Below are 24,177 nucleotides of genomic sequence, written 5' to 3' on the forward strand. Positions count from 1 at the left end.
TGAATTCTCTTTGCGTTCTCACATTTTATGCAGGTCTTTCCTTACTGTCTTTTACAGAGGTAAGGAGAACTTTCAACAGTGATACAAATGAAATAAAGGTGTCACAAAAATATTCTTGCCTTCATTTGTGCCTAAACCAAACACGAGTGTGTTGTACTAAGTAAATAAAAGTATAATTTAATCATCTTGTGCTTTTCCTAAGACAACCAGTAGTTGTTTTTACTTTAATAATTAGAAGGTGAAAAATGTACTAAGGGTGACACTACCTTTTATTTATTTATTTATTTAAATTTATTTATTTTAATTGGAGGCTAATTACTTTACAATATTGTGGTGGTTTTTGCCATACACTGACATGAATCAGTCATGGGTGTACATGTGTTCCCCATCCTGAAACCCCCTCCTACCTCCCTCCCCATCCCATTCCTCAGGGTCATCCCAGTGCACCAGCCCTGAGCACCCTGCCTCATGCATCAAACCTGGACTGGTGATCTGTTTCACATATGATAATATACATGTTTCAATGCTATTCTCTCAGATCATCCCACCCTCGTCTTTTCCCACAGAGTCCAAAAGTCTGTTCTTTACATCTGTGTCTCTTTTGCTGTCTCGCATATAGGGTCATCGTCACCATCTTTCTAAATTCCATACATATATGCGTTAATATACTGTATTGGTGTTTTTCTTTCTGACTTACTTCGCTCTGTATAATAGGCTCCACCTCATTAGAACTGATTCAAATGCATCCTTTTTAATAGCTGAGTAATATTCCATTGTGTATTTATACCACAGCTTTCTTATTCATTCATCTGCTGACAGACATCTAGGTTGCTTCCATGTCCTGGCTATTGTAAACAGTGCTGCAATCAATACTGGGGTGCACGTGTCTCTTTTAATTCTGCTTTCCTCAGTGGACACTACCTTTTAAATAATCCTTTCTAACTATAGTTTTCTATGCAATAAGCACCTTCACTGATTTAACTAATCTATAAAATAAGTTAGTAAAAATAAGATGTCTAGATTATCACATATTACCCCACCACCCAGAATTAATCTAGTAACAATGTTGTATATCCTCCCAGATTTTTTTCCACAAAAAATGAGATTATTCTGAATATGCAGTTTTTTAACTGGATTTTTAAAAATCCAGTATATCCTAAATATACTTCCCATATAAATAAATTCACTTCAGAGGCAGTAATGTTTAATGTTTGTATATGTATCTGTATATGGTATAGTAAAATTATAAACATATTTAGAGAATTATAATAAACAGAGGAAAATAAACCCAAAACTCAGAAAAGTGGGTGTTTTTACAGGGTAGATATTGGATTTTGAAGGGTCTAGCCATGATTTTAAAGGTGCAGATATTTTTCATTATTTTTTTACATGATATATATAAATATACTATTTCATTGTATAGATATACAAAAATTTATTCACAACAATCTTCAAATAAGCATTTATAATTTTCTAACCCTTCACTAAATAAAATCCTAATGAATGTTCTTAGAGTAAAAGTTTAAAAACTCTTTTTTTTAAAAAATTCTACAACAAATTTCTAGAAATAGGATTGTTACGTCAAAGTGTTTGAACAATTTCAAGGCCATTAACACACTGCTGAACTGCCATGCAGGAAGATCATGTCACTCCAAGCAACTTATTAGTGTCCTTTTTTCTCAGCCCTCACCAACACTGAGAAAAACTTCAACTGAAAACTTCCAGATGTACAAGTTGGATTTAGAAAAGGCAGATGAAACAGGGATCAAATTGCCAACATCCGTTGGATCATAGGAAAAGCAAGAGTATTCCAGAAAAACATCTACTTCTGCTTCATTGACTACACGAAAGCCCTTGATTGTGTGGATCACAGCAAACTGTGGAAAATACTTAAAGACATGGGAATACCAGACCATCTTACCTGCCTCCTGAGAAAACCGTATGCAGTTCAAGAAGAAACAGAAACGGACATGGAACAACAGACTGGTTCCAAATTGGGGAAGGAATACGATGAGGCTGTGTACTGTCACCCTGCTTATTTAATTTGTATGCAGAGTACATGCAAAATTCCAGGCTGAATGAAGCACAAGCTGGAATCAAGTTTGCTGGGAGAAATATCAATAACCTCAGGTATACAGATGACACAAGGGCAGAAAGGAAGAGGAACTAAAGACCTTCTTAATGAAGGTGAAAGAGGAGAGTGAAAAACATGACTGGAAACTCAACATTCAAAAAACTAAGATCATGGCATCTGGTTCCATCACTTCATGGCAAATAGATGGGGAAAAATTGGAAACAGTGACAGACTTTATTTTCTTTGACTCCATGAGCTGCAGCACACCAGGCTTCCCTATCCTTCACGATCTCCCCGAGTTTGCTCAAATTCATGTCCATTGAGTCAGTAATGCCATCCAATCATCTCATCCTCTTTTGTCCCCTTATCTTCTTGCCCTCAATTTTTCCCAGCATCAGGGTCTTTTCCAATGAGTTGGCTCTTCACATCCAGTGGCCAAAATATTGGAGTTTCAGCATCAGACCTTCCAATGAATATTCAAGGTTAATTTCGTTTAGAATTGATTGGGTTGATCTCCTTGCAGTCCAAGGGACTCTCAAGAGTCTTCTCCAGGACAATTCAAAAGCACCAATTCTTCGGCACTCAGCCTTCTTTATGGTCCAAATCTTATATCCACACATGATTACTAGAAAAACCATAGCTTTCACTATACACACCTTTGTCGGCAAAGTGATGTCTCTGCTTCTTAATATGCTGTCTGTGTTTGTTACAGCTTTTCTTCCAAGGAGCAAGAGTCTTTTAATTTCACGGCTGCAGTCACTGCTTGCGGTGATTTTGGAGCTCAAGAAAATAAACTCTGTCACTGTTTCCATTGTTTCCTCATCTATTTTGCCATGAAGTGATGGGACTGGATGCCATGATCTTAGTTTTTTGAATGTTGAGTTTTAAGCCAGCTTTTTCACTCTCCTCTTTCACCTACATCAAAAGGCTCTTTAGTTCCTCTTCATTTGCTGCCATTAGAGTGGTATCATCAGCATATTTGAGGTGGTTGAAATTTCTTCCAGGAATCTTGATTTCAGTTAGTGCTTCATCCAGCCTGGCATTTTGCATGATGAACCCTGCACAGAATTTAAATAAGCAGGGTGACAATATACAGCCTTGTCATACTTCATTCCCAATTTTGAACCAGTCCATATTCCATGTCCGGTTCTAACTGTTGTTTCTTGACCTGCACACAGGTTTCTCAGGAGACAGGTAAGGTGGTCTGGTATTCCTATCTTTAAGCAATTTCCATAGTTTGTTGTGATTCCCAGAATCAAAGGCTTTCGTGTAGTCAGTGAAGCAGAAGTAGGTGTTTTCTTTGAATTCCTTTGCTTTATCTATTATCCAATGAATGTTGCCAGTTTGATCTCTGGTTCCTCTGCCTTTTCCAAATTCACCTTGTACATCTGGAAGTCCTTGGTTCATATACTGCCAAGGCCTAGCTTGAAGGATTTTGAGCATAACCTTGCTAGCATGTGAAATGAGTGCAACTGTATGGTAGTTTGAACATTTTTTGGCATTGGAGTGAAAATTGACTTTTTACAGTTTTCCAAATTTGCTGACATATTGACTGCAACACTTTAACAGCATCATTGTTTAGAATTTTAAATAGTTCAGCCGCGATTCTGTCACCTCCACTAGTTTTGTTCATAGTAATACTTCCTAAGGCCTACTTAACTTCACAGTCCTGGATGGTTTTAGGTGAGTAACCATACCATTGTGGTTATCCTGATCATTAAGATCTTTTTTGTATAGTTCTGTGTTTTCTTGCCGCCTCTTCTTAATTTCTTCTGCTTCTGTTAGGTCCTTACCATTTCTTTTCTTTATTGTGCTCATCCTTGCATGAAATGTTCCCTTGATATCTCCAATGTTCTTGAAGAAATCTCAAGTCTTTTCCATTCTATCGTTTTCCTCTATTTCTTTGCCTTTAAGAAGGCCTTCTTATCTTTCCTTGCTATTCTATGGAACTCAGCATTCAGTTGGGTATATCTTTCCCTTTTTCCCTTGCCTTTTGCTTCTCTTCATTTCTCTGCTACTTGTAAAGTCTCCTCAGACAACCACTTTGCCCTCGTGCATTTCTTTATTTTGGGTATGGTTTTGATCACTGCCTCCTGTATAGTGTTACGAACCTCTGTCTACAGTTCTTTAGGCACTCTGTCTACCAGATCTAATCCCTTTAATCTATTAATATGTCTCCTCCACTGTATAATCATAAGGGATTTGATTTAGGTCATACCTGAATGGCTGGGTTGGGAAGATCTGCTGGAGAAGGGTTAGGCTACCCACTCCAGTATTCCTGGTCTTCCCTGTGGCTCAGTTGGTAAAGAATCTGCCTGCAATGAAGGAGACCTAGGTTTAATCCCTGGGTTGGGAAGATCCACTGGAGAAGGGAAAGGTTACCCAACTCCAGTACTCTGGCCTGGAGAATTCCATAGACAGAGGAGCCTGGTGGGCTGCAGTCCATAGGGTGGCAAAGAGTCAGACACAACTGAGCGATTTTCACTTTCACTTTTTTCACTTTGAATGGCATAGTCGTTTTGCCTACTTTCTCCAATTTGAGGCTGAATTGTGCAATAAGAAGCTGATGATCTGAGCCACAGTGAGCTCCAGATCTTATTTCTGCTGACTGAATAGAGGTGCTCCATCTTCGACTGCAATCTCATTTCAGTATCAACCATCTGGTGACGTCCATGTGTAGGGTTATCTCTTGGGTTGTTGGAAAAGGGTGTTTTCTATAACCAGCATGTTCTCTTGAAGAGTTCATATTGTACTCCAAGGCCAAATTGCCCACTATTCCAGGTATCTCTTGACTTCCTACTTTTGCATTCCAGTCCCCTATGATGTAAAGGATATCGTTTTTGGGTGTTAGTTCTAGAAAGTGTAGTGCTTCTCTGATAGCTCAATTGGCAAAGAGTCCACCTGAAATGCAGGAGACCCCGGTTCGATTCCTGGATCGGGAAGATCCTCTGGAGAAGGGATAGGCTACCCACTCCAGTATTCTTGGGCTTCCCTTGTGGCTCAACTGGTAAAGAATCTGCCTGCAATGCGGGAGACCTGGGTTCAATCAGTTGGGAAGATCCCCTGGAGGAGGGAAAAGCTACCCACTCCAGTATTCTGGCTAAGAGAATTCCATGGACTGTATAGCCCATGGGGTTGCAAAGAGTTGGACATGACTGAGTGACTTTCACTTTCTAGCAAGTGTTGTAGGTCTTTATTGAACCAGTCTACTTCAGCTTCTTCAGTATCAGTGGCAGGGGCATAGAGTTGGATTACTGTGATGTCGAATGATTTGCCTTGTAAATGAACCAAGATCATTCTGTCACTTTTGAGGTTGCACTCAAGTACTGTATTTCGGACTCTTGTTGACCATGAAGGCTACTCCATTTCTTCTAAGGATTCTTTTCCACAGTAGTAAATATAATGGTCATCTGATTGAAATTCACCCTTCCCTGTCCATTTTATTTCTCTCAGATGTTGAGGTTCAATCTGATCATCTCCTTCTTGACCATGTCCAATTTACCTTGATTCATGGACCTATCATTCCATGTTCCTATGCAGTATTGTTCTTTTTAAAAATATATATATTTATTTTTGGCTATCCTGGGTCTTCTTTGCTGTGTGGGCTTCCTCTAACTGTGAGGAGTGAGGTTTCTCTGTTGTGCTTCTCTTGTTGCAGAGCGCGGGCTGGGGCACACAGGCTTAAGCATTTGTGGCTTAGGGGCTCAGTAGCTGTAGCTCTAGGGCATAGGCTCAATAGTTTTGGCCTATCAGCCTCGTTGCTCCACAGCTTCTAGGATCTTTCTGGACCAGGAATCGAACCCTTGTCTCCTGCATTGGCTGTGGATTCTTTACCTCTGAGCTACCAGCGTGCCTTACAATATTGTTCTTTATAGAATCTGAATTTACTTTTTCGATCAGACACATCCACAACTGAGCGTCATTTCCACCTTGGCCCAGCTGCTTCATTCTTTCTGGATCTATTAGTAATTGCCCTCTGCTCTTCCCCAGTAGCATGTTAGACACCTTTTGATCTGGGGGGCTCACCTTCTGTTGTCATATCTTTTTGCCTTTTCACTCTGCATGGGGTTCTCAAGGCAAGAATACTGGAGTGGGTTGCCATTTCCTCCTCCAGTGGACTATGTATTGTCAGAACTCTTCACTATGATCTGTCTGTCTTGGGTAGCCCTGCTTCATTGAGTTACGCAAGCCCCTTGGCCATGACAAGGCTGTGATCCATGAAGGGGCAAAATAGTGTAGTATGGCCATAAGGAAAGGCATGTAGATCTAGATAAAACAGACTGAGGGCCCAGAAATAGACACATGCACAGAGTGCACTGATTTCTCAACAAGGACAGGAGTGCAATTCTTTGGGGGAAGAAAGTTCACAGATGATAATGGAACAACTAGATATCCTTATGAAAATTAAATTTAAAAATCTCAAATTTGTACATCACTCCATATATAAAAAGCATTTCAAGATTAATTATTAACCTAAAATAAAAGATGAGACAATAAAGTGTCTAGAAGAAATGGAAACATAATTTTACATCCTTGGAGCACATAAAGATTTCTTAGAACATACAAAACACTAAGCATAAAGTATGATAAATTACACTTCAATGAAAAGAAGTTCTGTACATTAAAACATATCATTAAGAAAACAAACAAATGCAGACTAGGGGAAAATATTTACCATACATATGTCTAACAAAGGATTTTTATTCATAATACATGAAGATCTTCCACAAATCAATAATAAAGAAATCTATCCAATAGACATGTGCAAAAGACTTAAACACTTTACAAAAAAGATATATGACTGTCTAACATGAACATGAAAAGGTGTTCAAAATAACTCTTCATGAGAGAAATAAAAATTGAAACCATAAGATACCCTTCCACATTCATTAGAATGCCTACAATCATAAAGGTTAAAAATACTAAATGCTAGTGAGGACTCAGAGCCACTAAGAGCTCTCGTATACTGCCTGTGGGAATAAAAACTATTACAACCATTTAAAAAACAACTATTTGGGGACTTCCCTGGTGGTCCAGTGGTTAGGACTCTACACTTCCATTGCAGTGGGCCTGGGTTCAATTCTTGCTCAGGGAACTAAGATCCTGCAAGCCACACAGCATGGCCAAAAAAAAAAAAAACACCAGTATCTTGACAATATCTTTTAAAGTTAAATGTATATCAAATCTATAAATCCATTCTTATGTATCTGTGTAAAAGAAGTAAAACCATACATTCATAGAAATACTTGTACATGAATATTCATTGCACTCTTGTTCAAAACAGCCAAAAAGCCCAAACAACTGAAATGTCCATAAATGGAAGACAGATAAAGAAAGTGTGGTGTATTCATACATGGAATATTACTTGGTAATTGAAAGGCAAACCTACAGATACATAAAATTTCATGGATGAAATCTCAAAAATGTTATGATGAACAACAAAAGCCCCCTGAATTTTATTATATATAAATTGTATCTCAATTAAAAACTAACTTTATAAAACAAACTAAAAATTACTGCTGGTAGAAAACAAATTATCTAACTCTAATAACACAGAAATGAAAAAGAATATATAATATCCTTGACCTAATTTATAGGCAAGGAAAAGAGGACAGTGAGAAAATGCTCACAATATGATTAAGTGAAAACATTTTCATACATAAGTTGTTCACTCTTTAAATGAAAAGATAGCAAGGAAATAAATCATGTTATAGTTTACAAATCCTAGGATTTGTTCTAAAGTGATTTGTCACTTTTCTTTTAGCTCCTTGACATCTGGACTCCCTTCCTACTCCTGTGAAATTTCAGCTTTCTGCTTCAGAAGCCCCAAACTCAGATAACTCACTTTCATAAATTCCATTGCCTTGAGGGGAGGGCACATGAACAGGTTCAGTCTACAGCCAGCCTGGATACTGGTAATGGGAATTCACTGCAGCAGCAGCTATGGCCGTAACTTCAGGAATTCATTCACAGCTGTAGAAGGAGGGTCATCTAGTAGCCGGTGTTAGCAGTGGGCAATGCCAATGCCAGGTGACTAAGAGGGGCAAACCATTCGTTTGCTGTTTGGTAACAGTGAAAACAGTATTCTCACCAGCAACCTTCTGCAGCATAGTGTTAGCTTCAAAGCTATATGCTTTGCTTTATCCTTCCCATTTTTCTAGAGTTTTCTCCAGTGTTATAAATGATTCTGTGAACTACTCAGTACCCTTTCAACAAATTTCTTTTCTACCAAAATCACCCAGAGTTAAGAACTTCAATGGAAAAATAAAATAATAAAAGCACTCTAATACAAAATAATGAAATAATGCTCCTTCCAGATAACAAAAATTTTACAAATAAGTAGAAAATTATTTCTTCTTCTTTAAAAAAAGTCACTAAAAGTACCTTTTTAAAAACACCTTGGATTCTTTTCATCCTTTCAAAGAAAAATGTTTTCCACAATGTTGTTTTAAAAGAGAAGACATTTTCAAAATATTCACTGGAAAAAAATTAAGACCTCTCCATAATAATGTACACAATGGATAGCTGAGATTCTAAAGGAATAGCTTGAAATTAGGAAATTGTTAAACAGAAAAAAATACTCTCATAGCTAACATTCAAAGAAGTATGTATCTGTGACTGATGTACTTAAGGGATAAGTTTGGTGAGATGCTGTCATCATTTGTGCCACTCTAGAAGCTTGGCAATATGCTAAACATCTTACCTTTCCTTATCAACTGTGAATTTATCAACCATCAATTTTGTTTTGTTTTATACCTACTAAAATCTCCACATATATAAACTATTCAGTTAATGAATTTCATAAATTTACTATTTGCTATGTGAATTGGCACTTTTATTTTTAAATAAATAAATCTATGTTCTTTGTAAAACATCTTTTGAAGAAATGATATATAGACCCATAATTTTCCTATCAAAATTTAAAAAAAAATTTTTGTATCTATTTTTATCGGTCCAAGCAAAAAACCTTTTTTTGTTGTTGTTGTTCTTTTTATTTTTGCCCATTAATCCTTTGAATCTTCCATTCTTATGTTTATAGCCCTCCCCCGACTGGCATCCCTTCTGTGCTTAAAACATTCTTTAAAAATACAGAGTTGTTTCACATAGAAAATGTACGCATTCCCTAAAATGTAATGCAATTTCATTGTTTCTTACCTTGCCCTCATGAAGCTGACATCTTAGTGGAGATAAATGACAAGTTCACACATAAAATAAGAGTAAATTTCAGGTAATCATAAATGTAATAATGGAAAAACAGGGTGATGCAGTCATGACTGAGTTACTTTATGAAGGTAATCTCTTCTGAGAACATGTTATTTAATCTGAGACTTGGAAGTATGTAAAAGATATCGCTGTGAAGAGCATCCAGATGAAGAAAGCACAGGCTCTGAGACAAAAACAAGCTCGACCTGAGACAAAGAGGAGACAGCTGTCGTGCCTGAAGCATGAGGAGCCAGAGAAGCCTGGTCATGGATGAGGCAAGAAAGCAGCACAGACTGCATCCGAATGACAAAAAGTCAGGGACATTAGTTAAGAGATCATCTCAGTCCATGTAAGATATGATGGTTTAGAGAAGAGCAATGGGACTACAGATATAAGCTTGTGGAGCCAGAGAAGCCCAGAGACAAAAAAGTTTCAAAAAACATCAAAAATGAGGTTTCAGTCAATCATCTCAAATGTTACAGAGATATATGAGGACAGGAAAGGGGATATTGGATTTGACAACTTGGAAGGTGTTAGTGACAGAAGACAGACTGAGGTCACTGAAGAATGAATGGAAGTTTTTCATTAAGAATACCAGATTGGATCCTCATTCTCTTTTGGTCCCTTCCAAAATTCCTTGAAAATGACATTAAAAAGACAGAGAAAATTCACAGAAAGAAAGAGAAGAGTTTTGATGTTGAAATTTTAGAGTTTGGACTGCAAACCAGTTCATAGTAAGGGTCAGCCGAATGGAGGAAGATTATTTCAAAGCTAGCAATGGAGAGAGAGCAGACCAGTAATCCATTTTGTACGGTGAGACCACTGAAATACCAATAAAGAAGCTGGTGGTACGTGGTACCTCTAGAAGTGAGGTTTAGAGAAAGTGGAGTTGAAAGAGAAAGACTAGCTAAAAGTCTATCTGCCAGTCAGACCCCTAGATCCTCTCCTGGACTCAAGCAGAAGCCTAGATATTCTCTTACTGGAGACGGTAAAAAACAGAGGCTCCGAAACAGGGAACTCAAAGCGCAGCTGAGGACAGGAGTCCTGCATTGAAAATATAGCCCCAGCCTTCTTCTCCCAATGACATTTCCGTCTATTCCCTCCAGGAAGGTGACCAGAAGCTTCTTCTCTTGGGATCTAAAGAGTCATTTTGTTTCACAGTGCAGGAGCCCCAATAAGGTCATCTAATGGGAAAGACTACAGCCAACACGCCCTCCCCATACTGGCGAATTTTCCAGTAAGTATTCAATGATCCTCTGTTAAACAGACAATAAAGAAGCATCAGACATTTAAGGAAAGTAGCCATTATGAAACGCAGAAAGCAAAACAATATGGGAAAATATAGCTCATAGGAAACTGTCAATACAGTAGATGTAAAAACAAAAATGCTAAATCTATTAATATTCTTAGAGAAATAAATGAAAAATTATATTCAGGAATTAACAGAGTGGTATACAAAAAACATTAAAAGGATGTGAATTAGTTTATGAGAATTATGCAACATCTTTTCTGCATAACCACACTAAAAATGCATCATCTGAGGATATTTTGTTTTGCTTTCTTTAGATCAATTGTGATGCAATTTAATTTTTGTTTTCCCTTTTATAATTCTTATCCACACATAACTTGGTAGTGTTTTTTTAAAAAATAATTTGAATTTTTCTAGTTTCTGCAAAGCATTCAACTTTATTGTCTCAAAAATTGTAGCTCCTATCTTTTTGTACTTATATTTTGATGGTTTACATAGTATTTAACTTAACTGTCTATCCAGAGTAAGGCCACATCTGTCAATGTAGGAACTTAAAACTTCATCGTCGTTATCAGTTGTAGTAATAGGCAATTTTAGTGTACTGCTTATTAGGAAATGGCAACCCACTCCAGTACCCTTGCCTGGAAAATCCCATGAACGGAGAAGCCTGGTAGGCTACATTCCATGGGGTTTCGAAGAGACGGACAAGACTGAGCGACTTCACTTTCACTTTCACTATTTTCTACTGTGGTTAATTGTATGGTCACGTCATGACTTTACACCCATCAGATTGACCTGAGCGGGTTTAGTCCTCTGGAAAAAAGGCAACATACCGGGTCTTCTGCAGCCATTACATCATTTCCAAGGTAGCTTCATGTTGAGCAAAAGTTCCACAGTTTCACACTTCAGTGCATCCAAATCTCTCGGATAGATGACAAGAAGTCTCGAGAAATAATTTCCTGCTAGCCTTGTTTCAAACTTCAGATTTTAAAAGATACTATCCTCTCCTTTAAGAGCAAATTCCTAATGAAATGAATTATATGACACTTGAGCAACAGCCTGGGGCTCCCAAATCAGGTAGAAAGGACTCTCCCTTTGAATGCATTCAATGAAATTATATTAAAATTAACCTAAATAGATTTTTGGTTGGGTCTTAACATGATGATAAATGACTGACACACAGAGGGAGCTCAGATTTGTTTTTTTAAATGTGCTTTACTTATGCTCATAATTTATCAAGTCCCTTTGGGGATTTGTTTGGTTTTGTGAGATACAATGAGCTCCAAGAGCAGTCTGTGCTCCTGGATGTTTACTCTGGAGTTAACAGACTGAGAAACAGCAAGAGGGCATGTGTGTGGGCTCTAGTGTATATTTCACAATACATATCGTATTAGAAAAAGTCATGCTTTTTAAAGTATTAAAAGTATTAAAGTACTTATTAAAAAATATTTTAAAGTAAAATAAAGTAATATTTTAAAGTAAAGTAATACTTCAATATTTTTAAAGTATTATTAATTAAAGTAAAGAAATATTCACTATGAATAGTGAGCTGTCATTTGCATCATAACATATAACATCATAATGTCACGCACTGTGCTATTTCAAAATGATCTGTCTTTCTGCTGCATAAGACCTAGGCTTAAAGGCAACATGCCTACCATAACTTCTGGCACAAAGGTAAATCCACAATAAATTATCAGTTGAATTGAAATAAAAGTTGGTATTATAATAAAGAGTGTAGGGTGTTTTTTTAATGTAAGTTCAAAGTACAATGAGAAGACCGGGCTAATAATTTTAAAATATTCTCTTATGCACAACTGAAAGAAAGAAAGTGAAGTCGCTCAGTCGTGCCCGACTCTTTGCAACATCATGGACAGTAGCCAGCACCAAGCTCTTCCGTGCATTGGATTTTCTAGGCAAGAGTACTGGAGTGGGTTGCCGTTTCCTTCTCCAGGGAATCTTCCCGACCCAGGGATCGAACCCAGGTCTCCTGCATTGTAGACAGACGCTTTACCACCTGAGCCACCAGGGAAGTCTATGCACAGTTGAAGCCAGGTTTAAAAATGAAGCCAATCATATTTTACTTCTTCAGTAAGAATAGAAGGACCTATATATAAAATTGCCAAAAATTGTTAAGTCTTCCACATAAGCATCACACACCAAATAGTTATCATATACTCAAGGAAAGTTATCAGAAATTAGTAAAAATTTTTCTAAATATCTAACACAGAATCTTCTCCATTTCCCATTTTTATGCCATTGCTATTATTTTTTTTCCCTTAAGAATATCGGATGACTCTGCAATTGATGCTTAGAAATTCAGTATACGAAATTCATGCTTCCCCTATTATCAATTATATATTTTATCCAAAAAATAAATAAACTGAAATCAAATCCTTTATAATAGTGATAAAAATTGGTTTTATTGTATTTTCCATAGATAGAAATAAGGTTTTTGGTGAAAAATTTCATTGCAAAGACAATTTACAATTGAATCGGTAACAAACAAAATTTAACTTTAAACGAGTCAAGTATTCTGCATCTGAAACTCAATTTCATAAACATTCAAGATTAGTGAATTTTGGTAGGAAAAAAAGACTAACAGAAAGGAAAAAGACACCTTTTTAACATAGAGCAACTTAGAGATTTTTTTTTTTATTTCTTTGGGAAAACACATAGTATAGTTATTTTTTAAAAAGTCTTTTAAGGAAGACTTCAGTGTTTTAAATCAAGTAGACTTCAGACTAAAAAATATTTTAAAATTTGTCAAGAAATTGAAGTGTTAAAAATAGTCTTCTCCTTATTTATTTAATTTCATGTTTAAGGAAACATTTGACAGATAAGTTAACAAAATGCAAAAAAAAAGAAAGTTTACCTGCATTTTTATATAATAAATTCTAGATCTATAAAAAATTTCCTGGTTTTACACAAAGGCCAACTTTTGACCTTCATTGATCCATTTCTATGTTAAAAAAATACAGTATCAAATCTTTCTCCCTCCCCCCCAAAAAACTAGAAGAAATATCTTAAATTGTGAGTGTGTGAATGTAGCTATGCATATTCTCAAGCATACAAAGCACACAAACATCACTTTACTGGAAAAATTATTTTCATCATACTGTAAACTTCTCTTCCTCTACATCTGGACATTTCAAAATAGTCTTTGGTATTACTAGTTATTGTGCTTTGAAATGGAAACTTAAGGGATTTCTGTAGCAGTGCTACATAGACATTTTAAGATATAAATAAGAAAAAAATGCACTTGGAATAAGTTACAATTAGCTGCTTTTGCATAATTTTCAAAAACTACAGTGTATGCCTAGTCACAGTTTTATGAGAAAGAATATCTCCTTTTTCAACTCCTTAATTTTAAGGAACACTTAATCATTTTGGTTAAAAATCCATTTTTGGAGTGAGTCTGATGGATTGCATGACACTAAGCTTGGATGCTCTCCACTTGCTGAAAGGCACATTTTAAAGAATGGATTATACAGAAGTTGGTCCTAGAATAAAAAGAAATAAAACAGACATTAAGTTTCAAGACTCAGAGTTAACTGAGAAATATAAACACATTTCAAGGTCTCATGGAAGCTTCAGGTAGACTTAACAGAATAAATATATACCATTCTTAACTTTTAATGTTTCTAAGATCTACTATGTCTGATAAAATCTTGTTGGTTTTTGGTGTAGGCAACGCAATTTATGTCACCAATGTTCAATTCAAAGAAGGTACTATGTAAAATGTTCTAATATTACACAAAATCGATGTGCAGGTAAGAATTGCAAGTTTCCAGCTAAGCTTTAAAACATATGCTTAAAAACAAGGGGAAAAAAAAATCACCTTTCACGTATTCCCTCAATCCTAGATTCATGAAAAAGTACAAAAATTGGGAAGGAAAGTATCAGTTTAAGTAAGAAAAGTATGACTGTTACAAGAAGCATTATAAGAAACTCCAGAAAAACAAATATGAACAACTATTATTAATAATCCACAGAAAGTTATCTGCATAAATCATACTCTAAGATATTTTACAATCATTCTGCTCTAAGAGTATTTACATTGATACCTTCTTTCTTAACACAGGGTGGAGATACATAATGACAAAGTTAACAAAGACAGAGAAATTCTGATGGATAACATTAATGTACTGTTTCATATATTTTCCCAGATAATCAATAGAGCTACTCAGAATAATTATATAAAGGGGTGAATTAACTGCACTGAGGTACCTTCTGGATCTCCCATATCTGTTCTCCAGCGGCAACTGTTTTGTGACCTTTGTAGACACATGCCTTCAGCTGAACAACACCTTGAGCAGCATGAAGACATAATTCCTTCTGGATGTTATGCCGAATTTCATGTTGGGCAGAATATTCAAAGTACTGTGAAAGGAAGAATGTTGTTATTGACAAAAGCACCCTATATCCTCAGTTGCAAAATTGCCAGCAAATAAAAAAAAAATTAGCAACTCACTGAACAATAGGTATCATAATTGCAAACTGAGTTTGGGGAACAGAAAAGATTGTGTCCTTTCTCCAGCCTATCACCAATAGTTACTTAATTAAGATGGTACTATCTTCCTCCCCATGTCAGAAACTGGATGCTATCAGGTAGGATGGAGGCTAGAACCGGTATGCCATAGAAAAGAGCCTGGAAACTTTTAGCAAGCCCATCGTTCCTTTTTCTCCCCACAAGTGTTCATTCCCTCTTATTCATCTCAATTAATAGTACTTTCATTTAAACTAGTAGTATTTAAACATGGTACTCTTGGGAATTCCCTGATGGTCCAGGGGTTAGGCACTTCACTGCAGTGGCCCAGGTTAAGTCCCTGGCTGGGGAATTAAGATCCTGCAACCCTCACGTCATGGCCAAAAATAAAAAGGTGGGGTGGGGGGAGGAGTTTTTCATGCCTCAGTTCCCTTGCCTGTAAAAGGTAATTTAATAGCTCTTAGGTGGCGCTAATGGCAAAGAACCCACCTGCCAATGCAGGAGAGGTAAGAGACAGGGTTCTATCTCTGGGTCGGGAAAGGGCATGGCAACCCACTCTAGTATTCTTGCCTGGAAAATCCCACGGACAGAGGAGTCTGGCGGGCGACAGTTCATAGGGTCATAAATAGTTGGACATGACTATAGCTACTTAGCACACAAGTGCACACATAGGGTTATGACTATAAGTGAGTTAATATGTGTAAAACATTTAGACCAATAACTGGATGTGATAAGCATTCAATTCATTTTTAGTTATTGTTACTATTATCAATGCTTCTCTCTCTCCAAATATCCAATTAGCTCCATAGTCTTTCTCAATCTTACCCTCAGATGTTACCATCCTACCCATCCTTACGTCTACACCCTCACTTCTCTTGTTCAGGCATCAAAATCTCTACTGCAACACCTCCACATGTACCTCCAACTTCTGCTCCTATAACACAATCCGATCTGCTGCCAGTCTGTCTTTTGTAACATAGATTTGATCCCTGACGTTCCCCGCTCAAGTGAATCACTACTGTTGCTGAGATAAAGCCCATCCTTCTTCACTGGTATGTGAAATCTTCCTCTTTCAATCTTACACCAACCAATGTCCCAGTTATGTACTCTTTTCCTTCCACACAATTCTACCAAAGCAGGACACATGTATCCACAGCCCCAAGACTTTGCCTTATGGTGTTCTCCCTGGAATACCTTCCTGGATGCTTTTCTGCCTAGCTAACTCCCTCTGATGCTTCAAAAGTCAACTCCAATATTACCTTGCTTCTTTAGTTTCCCCTGTACTTGTCCTGTACACAAACTTACACTCCCCTCAGGGTTCCCAGAATCATCAGAGACAACTTCCACAGCACTCTATTAGAATTATGGGTGTAGCTAGCTGACTTCACTGTAGACCACAGTCAGGCAGGGTATCCAGTAATGACATCCATTATAAATCAAATATTTCATAATGTTGACATTCCAAAGAGAAAATGAGTGAACATAATTGATTTTCAATAGTGAAGTAATTAGTCTTAGCACTAATATTTATTGAGCCCTTATTATGTGCTAGGCAGAGACTGTTCTAAACCCTTTACGTGGATTAGAGTAGGCACTCCACAAACATTAGCTGAATTAATTTTGAGTTCCCCTGGCCTTAGCCTCATGCTTAATTTATCTCCTTCCACAAATACAATATCAGTCATTTTTATAACTGATAGCTCTTCAGATAGAGACTGAAAGCTCTTCAGATGGAGACTGAAAGCTCTTCAGATTGAAAGAAAGAAGACTTTCTTCCTTCAGATTGAAAGAAAATGGGTTTAGATCATGAAAACAACATTCTGGCTGTGCTTTAAAAAAGATAAACTTTAGGACCTCAAAGATGATGAAAAAGGCTGACCAGTACTTTACTTCACTCATAATATTTTTTTAAAAAAACATTAAAAGGGAAGTTATAAGGAATGGAAAATAGTTGAAGATACTTAGACAGCTAAAGAGTATGTAATCAGCTAGCTGAGAACACTGGAGAGACTTTCACTTAGAAACAGAACAAACGCACCAGAAGAGAAAGGGGAAGAAGCGAGGCCTTGTGTAACAAAGTGGTAATGGATTAAACCACTCTGCACTACACCAGTATTTAGTCAATTTAGCCACATAATCAAAATATTTATTTTTCACTTGGCATATTCAAATACCACTACAATGGAGTTTTCTGCTACAAAAAAATATCATTAGTCAAGAGAGTAGAAGGAAGCCTGAGGAAATGACCCAGTTAGATGATATCTCAGAATCATCTACCACTCAAGGAACTACATTTCCTAAAATAGTTTAAATGCAGTGTTTGAATGAAAATAACATTTAAAGGACATAAATCAAAATAAAATCAATGGCCATGTCAGGGCAATAGAAGCCAGAGTTATCTTCTTAAGATATAAATCAGAAAATATTATTCTTCCACTCAAAATCCTCAGGTGGCTTCTGTCACACTTGGGATTAAATCCATGTTCTTAACGTGGCCAGCAAAGTGCTATATGACCAGGCCCCTAACCCATGTCTCTGACCTCATTTTCCACCCTCTTTTCCTGGACCACTCTACTCCAGCCACACTGGCTTTGTGTCTGCTCCATTTACCTGCCACTGGGCCGCTGGCCTTGGGTCCCTCTGCCAAGATGCTCTCCTCCTAGGACACGGTTTCTCTCCTAACTCCTTCAGGCTTCCAGGCTAAGGTCACCTTCTCAAAGAGGTCTTCCTGAACCTCCGAAAATAACTAACCCCACACATGCATTATTTCCCTACCCTATTTTATTTTTATTTGTACCTAAAATTACATATTTATTTTTTCCTTTCCATTTAGAATACAAGCTTCACAAGACAGAGACTTGGTCTTCTTCACTACTATAAGAGTGTGAGTTACATTATAGACAATGTCAAACAAATACTTGTTGAAAGAATATGTGAGTTATTTAACCACTCCAAAATTTCTAAAAGATACCCCCATGCTATTTAAAATTTAAAAATTATTTTAGAGACAGAACTATAAAAATATCTTTATGGCAATGACAGGAGAAAAACAGAACAGTGTATAAAATATATCTTCAATTTTTATGGTAAAAGAGATGTAATGCTATAGGAAGCCTGAAATAAATTTATAAATATTTACACATAGTGGTAAAGAACCTGCCTACCAATACAGGAGACTCAAGAGAGACGGGTTGATGACCATATTGGGAAGGTACCCTAAAAAAGGAAATGGCAATCCACTCCAGTATTCTTGCCTGGAAAATTCCATGGATAGAGGAACCTGGCAGCTGCAGTCCATGGGGTCGCAAAACAGATATGACTGAGCACGCACACACACATGTAATGGTAAGATTTTTACAAATGAAGAAATATTTCTCATTGTTCCAAACCTGAATTTTTACTTGGATAGTCCCATGTTATTTCCAAAAGAAGGCAACTATTTGTATAATTATTTTTTCTTTTAAAATATAGTGTGTATGGAAATTTCAAAATAGGATGTGTATACCCATACATTGATGTATATGTACATACATGTAAGTCTGTATGTATCTGTGTGTATCTCCATCCTATTTCGGAACTACATCTAACCATCAAGCAATGGATCCTATTCACTACCTATAGCTTTTTGGCATCAGCATCATCTACCTTCAGTAAGTAGATTGATTGGTTTGGATGAGTAAGTGTTGGAACTGGATTAAACTGAGGCTGAGTAGAAAAACAAGTATATGGACCAGGAGATAAACTGGCCCTTTCTTCTTCAAATTGATATCATCAAAGTCCCATCCTGTTAACATAGGGCATCATGAGTATTCATTAATAATACTGTGAAAATCCTCTATGCACATCTTGAACTCTATACTAAAACACTTGCAACCCTGCCCTCCCCCAAAACACATACCAGCTCCTCTCCTTAGGACAATTTGTTCTCACTCCCACCAGCTAATTCACTAACCCTTATGTGTACCTTTCAAAAAATGTTCCCAAATGTCACCTTTCCCAGGCAAATGTATGGACACCCTAATTCAGATGCCCTCCTCCATACCCCCAGAGCACTCTGAAAGCTTTATCCCAGACCTGACCATCCTGACTGTAAATGCCAGTTTTGAAACAGCAATTTCCTGAAGGAGCTGGAATCTAAATTGCTTGAACCCAGCAGAGTACCTGGTATGCAGGGGTCACTTAGTGAATTTGTTGAATTAACAACAGAGAGAAAGAGTCTAATCTTCCAGGAATTAACTTGTAAAAGGCAAGAAAAGGAAGCTAAAACCTAGAAATAATATTTTAATATGTTCTCTATCCATAGTGACATATGACATTTTAGTCTTAACTAGTAAAACAGTAAAAGGGTAGTAACAAGCAGAGATGTCACCAATCAAGGAGAATCAAGAACATACATTTTTAAAAAAATCTGTTGAGATAATATTGTGGCCCACAAAAGTACAGTATGAACATGATGTTATTCGCTGTCTAATCCAGTTAATCATAGCCTTTATGTATAATTTAGCAAAATCACCATGCTAATAGTCATGCAACCTTAAAGGTTCACACAGAGGATCCTGTTTTTGTTATTTTTATTTCAGATGGCATTATTCTATTATATTCTCATTTGCCTTTCTACTGAATGGGTAAGCAACATCAAACTGTTTTCAGAGGTAGAGTGAAAATCAAAATAAAGTACTCTGCAACTTCAATATTAATCGCCAAACTTACTCTAAAAGTATTTCACAGACCAGTTTACCTGAACATGAAATTGATTTATGGGTTCTGAAAGAACTCACTTGCAGCTGCAGGTACTACAGAAAAGGCAGGATTTTCTGTGCGGTGCTCACCTGATTTCCCCCAAGTCCATGACACGTATACAGAATCAACGGTTTGCCTCCTTGGTTATTCTCTCCAACATCCAGACATAGAGGCTGACCAATACTTTTAATCTAAAGGGAAATTTTCAAGTTATAAATTGTTTAAAAATCTACGTGGCTTATATATTTTCTCAACTAATTTCTGAAAGTGGTGTTAACATAAAAATCTCAAAAGCAATAAGCCAGATAGTAAATCAGCAATTTTTCTTGAACCACATAAATATTGGTGGCAAAGAGTATACCAAGTAAAAGGGAACAGGAAAATACTCACATATCCAGATATAACAGGATTAAGGTCTGGCACATACACTTCTGGATAAATATTGTTCAGATACCACGTAAAATTTTTACACTGAAGGCGGTGCTTTATTTCAAACCTTTTTGAAAGATCACCAAATGATTTCTGGAGGAAGATGAGAAGTGAAGGGGACTGCTTAATTAAAACAGCACTGATAAAATACTTCAAATGCTATTATTTGTATTTACATTTAGGTCTTTTAAAACAAAATTCTGGGCCAAAATGTAATATGCAATTTAACTATAGTCACCACTCATTCAGGCAACAAGTATGCCTGGCTGCTCACTTCTGGCTTCAAAGAGAATCAAGGACCACTGCAATGCTGACCTTGTGCTATTTTATTCTTCCTTTGTGCCACAAACCTCTTTCATGATACAGAGATCCTAAATGAAATGCTGAAAGCAAAAAAATGGTAGTGGGGACACTCAAAATGTATCCTAGTTTTATACACTGAAGTGGTCTATAAAGTGAGGTGTGAGAAACAGCACCAGTGTACAATGTAATCTCTTCTCCAGTCAAGACCACAAAGGTAATAATAATTTTCATACTTTGGGAATATTTTTTTCTAGTTTTAAGGGTGTCGTTTACTCCTAACAATACCTCCTAATGATATTCTAACAATAACAATGTTTTAGTAGAAGAAGTCAAGTTTTTAATCAACTGTATTTTATATCCCTTTATCTTATTTAAAAAGGAATAAGAAAATATTTTTTTAAAGCACTTCTAAATTGAAAAGGTATTTGATATAGGCAAAATTTTAAAGAAAAATTGAGTACCTAGATATGTGAAAAAGTTAATACTCAAGCTTATCAGTTCAACTAACAAAAATATTTTCTGTGCCAACTTCATTGTTTTGAACCCAGGGGTCTTAGCAAAAGGCAGGAAACTCTAAAAGACTTCTGGGTAGCTTATATATTTTATCATGTAGGTCTATTTGCCCTAGTTAAAAACTGGTTTTCTGGGTCACTTGCCACTTTTTGGGTGACAAGAAATCATAAGCTGTATGTAGTATCCACTCGCCTGCTTAGCCAAGCACCTGTGCAGTATACAAACTGTCCCACTTGTGTTGGTGGCCCCGGGTGAAGGGCTAGCAATCCAGTCCACTAGGGCTCTGATTCTGCTTGGTAGTGACATGTTATAAGGAGTGACCAGAGACCAGAGAAAAAGACAAATGAGGTAACCAGATCTTTATGACATCCAAGGTGGTGATGCACTTTAACCCCAATATATACTTCCTTGCACATCGGCACGGCTTCCTACAAAGAATTGGATGCCATTTACCAAAGCATGTCCTTCAACTGTCTAGTTTAGTTACCACATCCAATATTGAAACTGTTGGGACTCAATTCTAAATGCATTAGGCATGATGATTCTACAGAGCTTTTATCTAGGACCGGTCAATAACAACCATACTGCCATGCATTTGTTAGCACTTATTTCCTTATTTCACAGCTGTTTTGGGAGACAGGTAAGTATTTTATATCAAGACAGGGAAGGGGAGAGAAGAAATGTGGTGGAGCATACATTCCATGTCTGGCCAACCTGCTAATCACCCTATAAAGTACCATGACCATTTTATAGTTTCAAGAGGCTTTGCCAAAGTCACCCTTCCAGAAAGTAGTGGAGCCAGAACTGGAAACAAAAAAGCTTGATATCTTGGTTCATTCTGCCACATCTGACACTGTCTCTCTCTAATTCAAAATGCCACTTAGCACCTTGATTCAGGAGTTAATCACATCACCTAAACCAGTTGAAAGCAGTTCCACTTAATCTTATTTTCATTAAGTGAAATATTGAACCAAAGCAGTCACAAAAACTAAATATCTTTCATGTTAAAAAAAAGTAACATCAAGTAGAATGCCTCAATTAAAAAAATAATTTTTAATTGGAAGAAATTGCTTTACAATATTGCATTGGTTTCTGCTATATATTGCCTCAGGTTTTAAATGCAGTTTACTTGACTTTAAAAAAAAAAAGAGAGAGTAGAGAGAGAAAACTGGCATCAGTAAATTATATATTTTTTAGTTAAAAAGACCAGCTTCAAAAATAATTTCTTAAAAAATATTTTATACTTGATTCAAACAAGTCCAAGAACGTGTGAACTTGCTGTGGATTTTTATTGCAATTGTTTAGTTCTAACTTACTTGTTTAACAATTTTTGCTGCATCTGTGTTTCTCCTATAAAATATTTCCTTGTATTCATCCATCCAGACTTCTGCAAGGCGAACTTGGTTGCGAGCAATCACCTGAGTGCCTTTTGGGAAGGTATGAGGACTTTTGCTGCGAAAAACATGTCCAACAACAGAGCAAGGCATAATCTCCAACTGCCCACCACATTGCCATACCTGATAATTAATGATATTTGTTTAAATTTACAGTATTTTAGGAAAATCAGTGCTGCTTTTAAGTTCACCTTTAAGATACTAATAAAAACAAGAGATTTATTACAGCTTTACAAACAGCTTTCTCTGTTCTCTCTCTTTACAGCTTTCTCTGTTCCCTGCCAATTCAACCTAAGTTCTTAAAGATAAAGAACTATCATTAGGTGGTACAGACACTAGTAACAAAAAAAGTAAACATTTTCAGAAATTACCTTAACAAAATAGCGATTTCAGATTGCTCACAAAAATAAATTCTGAAATTTCTTTTTTTTTTTTTTTTGGTCAAAAAATATGCAAGTTCTCTAGTATCCACAGAAGACCAAAGGCTCTTCTGCATTTGACTTCCACAGCAGATTTGGAGTAAGTGGGGCCAAACTCTACCTCTTGTACATTCAATTTGGTGATCAAGAAAACTTCCAGACAGTCATTATTCCAAAGCACAACCTATTAAACTTTGTGTATATATATATATATATATATAAACATTATATATATTAAAAAATATCATGCCATTTAAGAGGGTCAAAAAAACTTATTTGCTTTAACTCTAAATAAAATGGCAAATTGCTAAATCAGTACCTACTCACTTAGATGTCTTGACAATCTGTTCTGCCATAAATGAAAAATCTAAACGTCATGTATGTGCTAATATTAGGGCAGTGATCACATTCTCTCTTTTAAGCAAGTGAGAAAGCTTAGTGATGTGTTCAGTTCAACTGTGCTTGAGATCCAATGTGTGCTGGGGGCTGGGAATACTCAAATGAATAAAACAAGACCCCTGCCCTTAAGCCACTCAAACTTGGCTAAGATAATCATTGCCATTATATGATGAAACCAGAGCCAAAACTTAAAACTTCCAACTGTTAGTTCAGTTCTTTTTCTACTACATTCCAGCCTAAGTGATGAGAAATGAATGACAAAGCTATTGAAGAAACTGAACTCATGATATCAAATACATACATATAGAGATCTAAAAGCTTTATTTCTCATATTAACTTTTAATAGGTATAGGAAAAAAGCTCATTTAATCCAAAGAGTTAAATTCAATGTTCTTTAAAATTATATGTAAATGTTTTTCCATTCTGACTCCCTTGATAGTCAACCAATTTCCTGAAGCACTAGATTTAATTATATTTATCTTGGCTGGAATTCAGTAGCTACAAGTGCATTAATTGGGGTTAATGCCTGGACACAAGCATTTAACTGATTCCTCTTGTTACACTGGCAGCAATGAATAAATATATTAAGCTACATTTTAAAAGAAAATATATTGATTCTAAAATTTCTAACATTAAGAAAGCACAAAAAGTAAAGACTATGATAATCTGTATCAGCCAACTAGAAATATATGTTTCATTGTTTAGTATGTGAGCTATATTTATAAACTTACTCTGAAAGACATTTCTATATTTTCACCTCCCCAAATTTCCATTTCTTCATCATAAGTTCCAATATATTCAAAATAGTCTTTTGATATGGAAAAAAGGCCTCCTGCAAAAGTGGGTGTTCTGAAAAATAATCCATTGTCAAACTTTGTTATACAACCAAATAAGAAAAAAAGAACTATTTTAAGAGCAACTGAATCAAATTTACAAATAAAGAGAGATTACAATCTCAAGGCTTT

General features: G+C 36.3%; 1 protein-coding gene across 2 annotated transcripts in view; it reads right to left on the reverse strand.

Moving 5' to 3' along the window:
* Positions 1-12,945: 12,945 nt before the first annotated feature.
* Positions 12,946-24,177, reverse strand: part of GALNT3 (polypeptide N-acetylgalactosaminyltransferase 3) — a 51,810-nt gene continuing 40,578 nt past the window's right edge. For both annotated transcript variants that reach the window (XM_065931675.1, XM_065931674.1), the window contains exons 6-11: positions 23,944-24,061; positions 22,317-22,517; positions 20,146-20,277; positions 19,845-19,946; positions 14,757-14,909; positions 12,946-14,029 (exon numbers count right to left, since the gene is read on the reverse strand). In XM_065931675.1, coding sequence (XP_065787747.1) covers positions 13,907-14,029; positions 14,757-14,909; positions 19,845-19,946; positions 20,146-20,277; positions 22,317-22,517; positions 23,944-24,061 — 829 coding nt within the window. In that variant the 3' untranslated portion in view covers positions 12,946-13,906. The remainder of the gene's footprint in view (positions 14,030-14,756; positions 14,910-19,844; positions 19,947-20,145; positions 20,278-22,316; positions 22,518-23,943; positions 24,062-24,177) is intronic.

This window comes from Muntiacus reevesi, chromosome 3 (assembly GCF_963930625.1).
Source record: "Muntiacus reevesi chromosome 3, mMunRee1.1, whole genome shotgun sequence".
Lineage (NCBI taxonomy): Eukaryota > Metazoa > Chordata > Mammalia > Artiodactyla > Cervidae > Muntiacus > Muntiacus reevesi.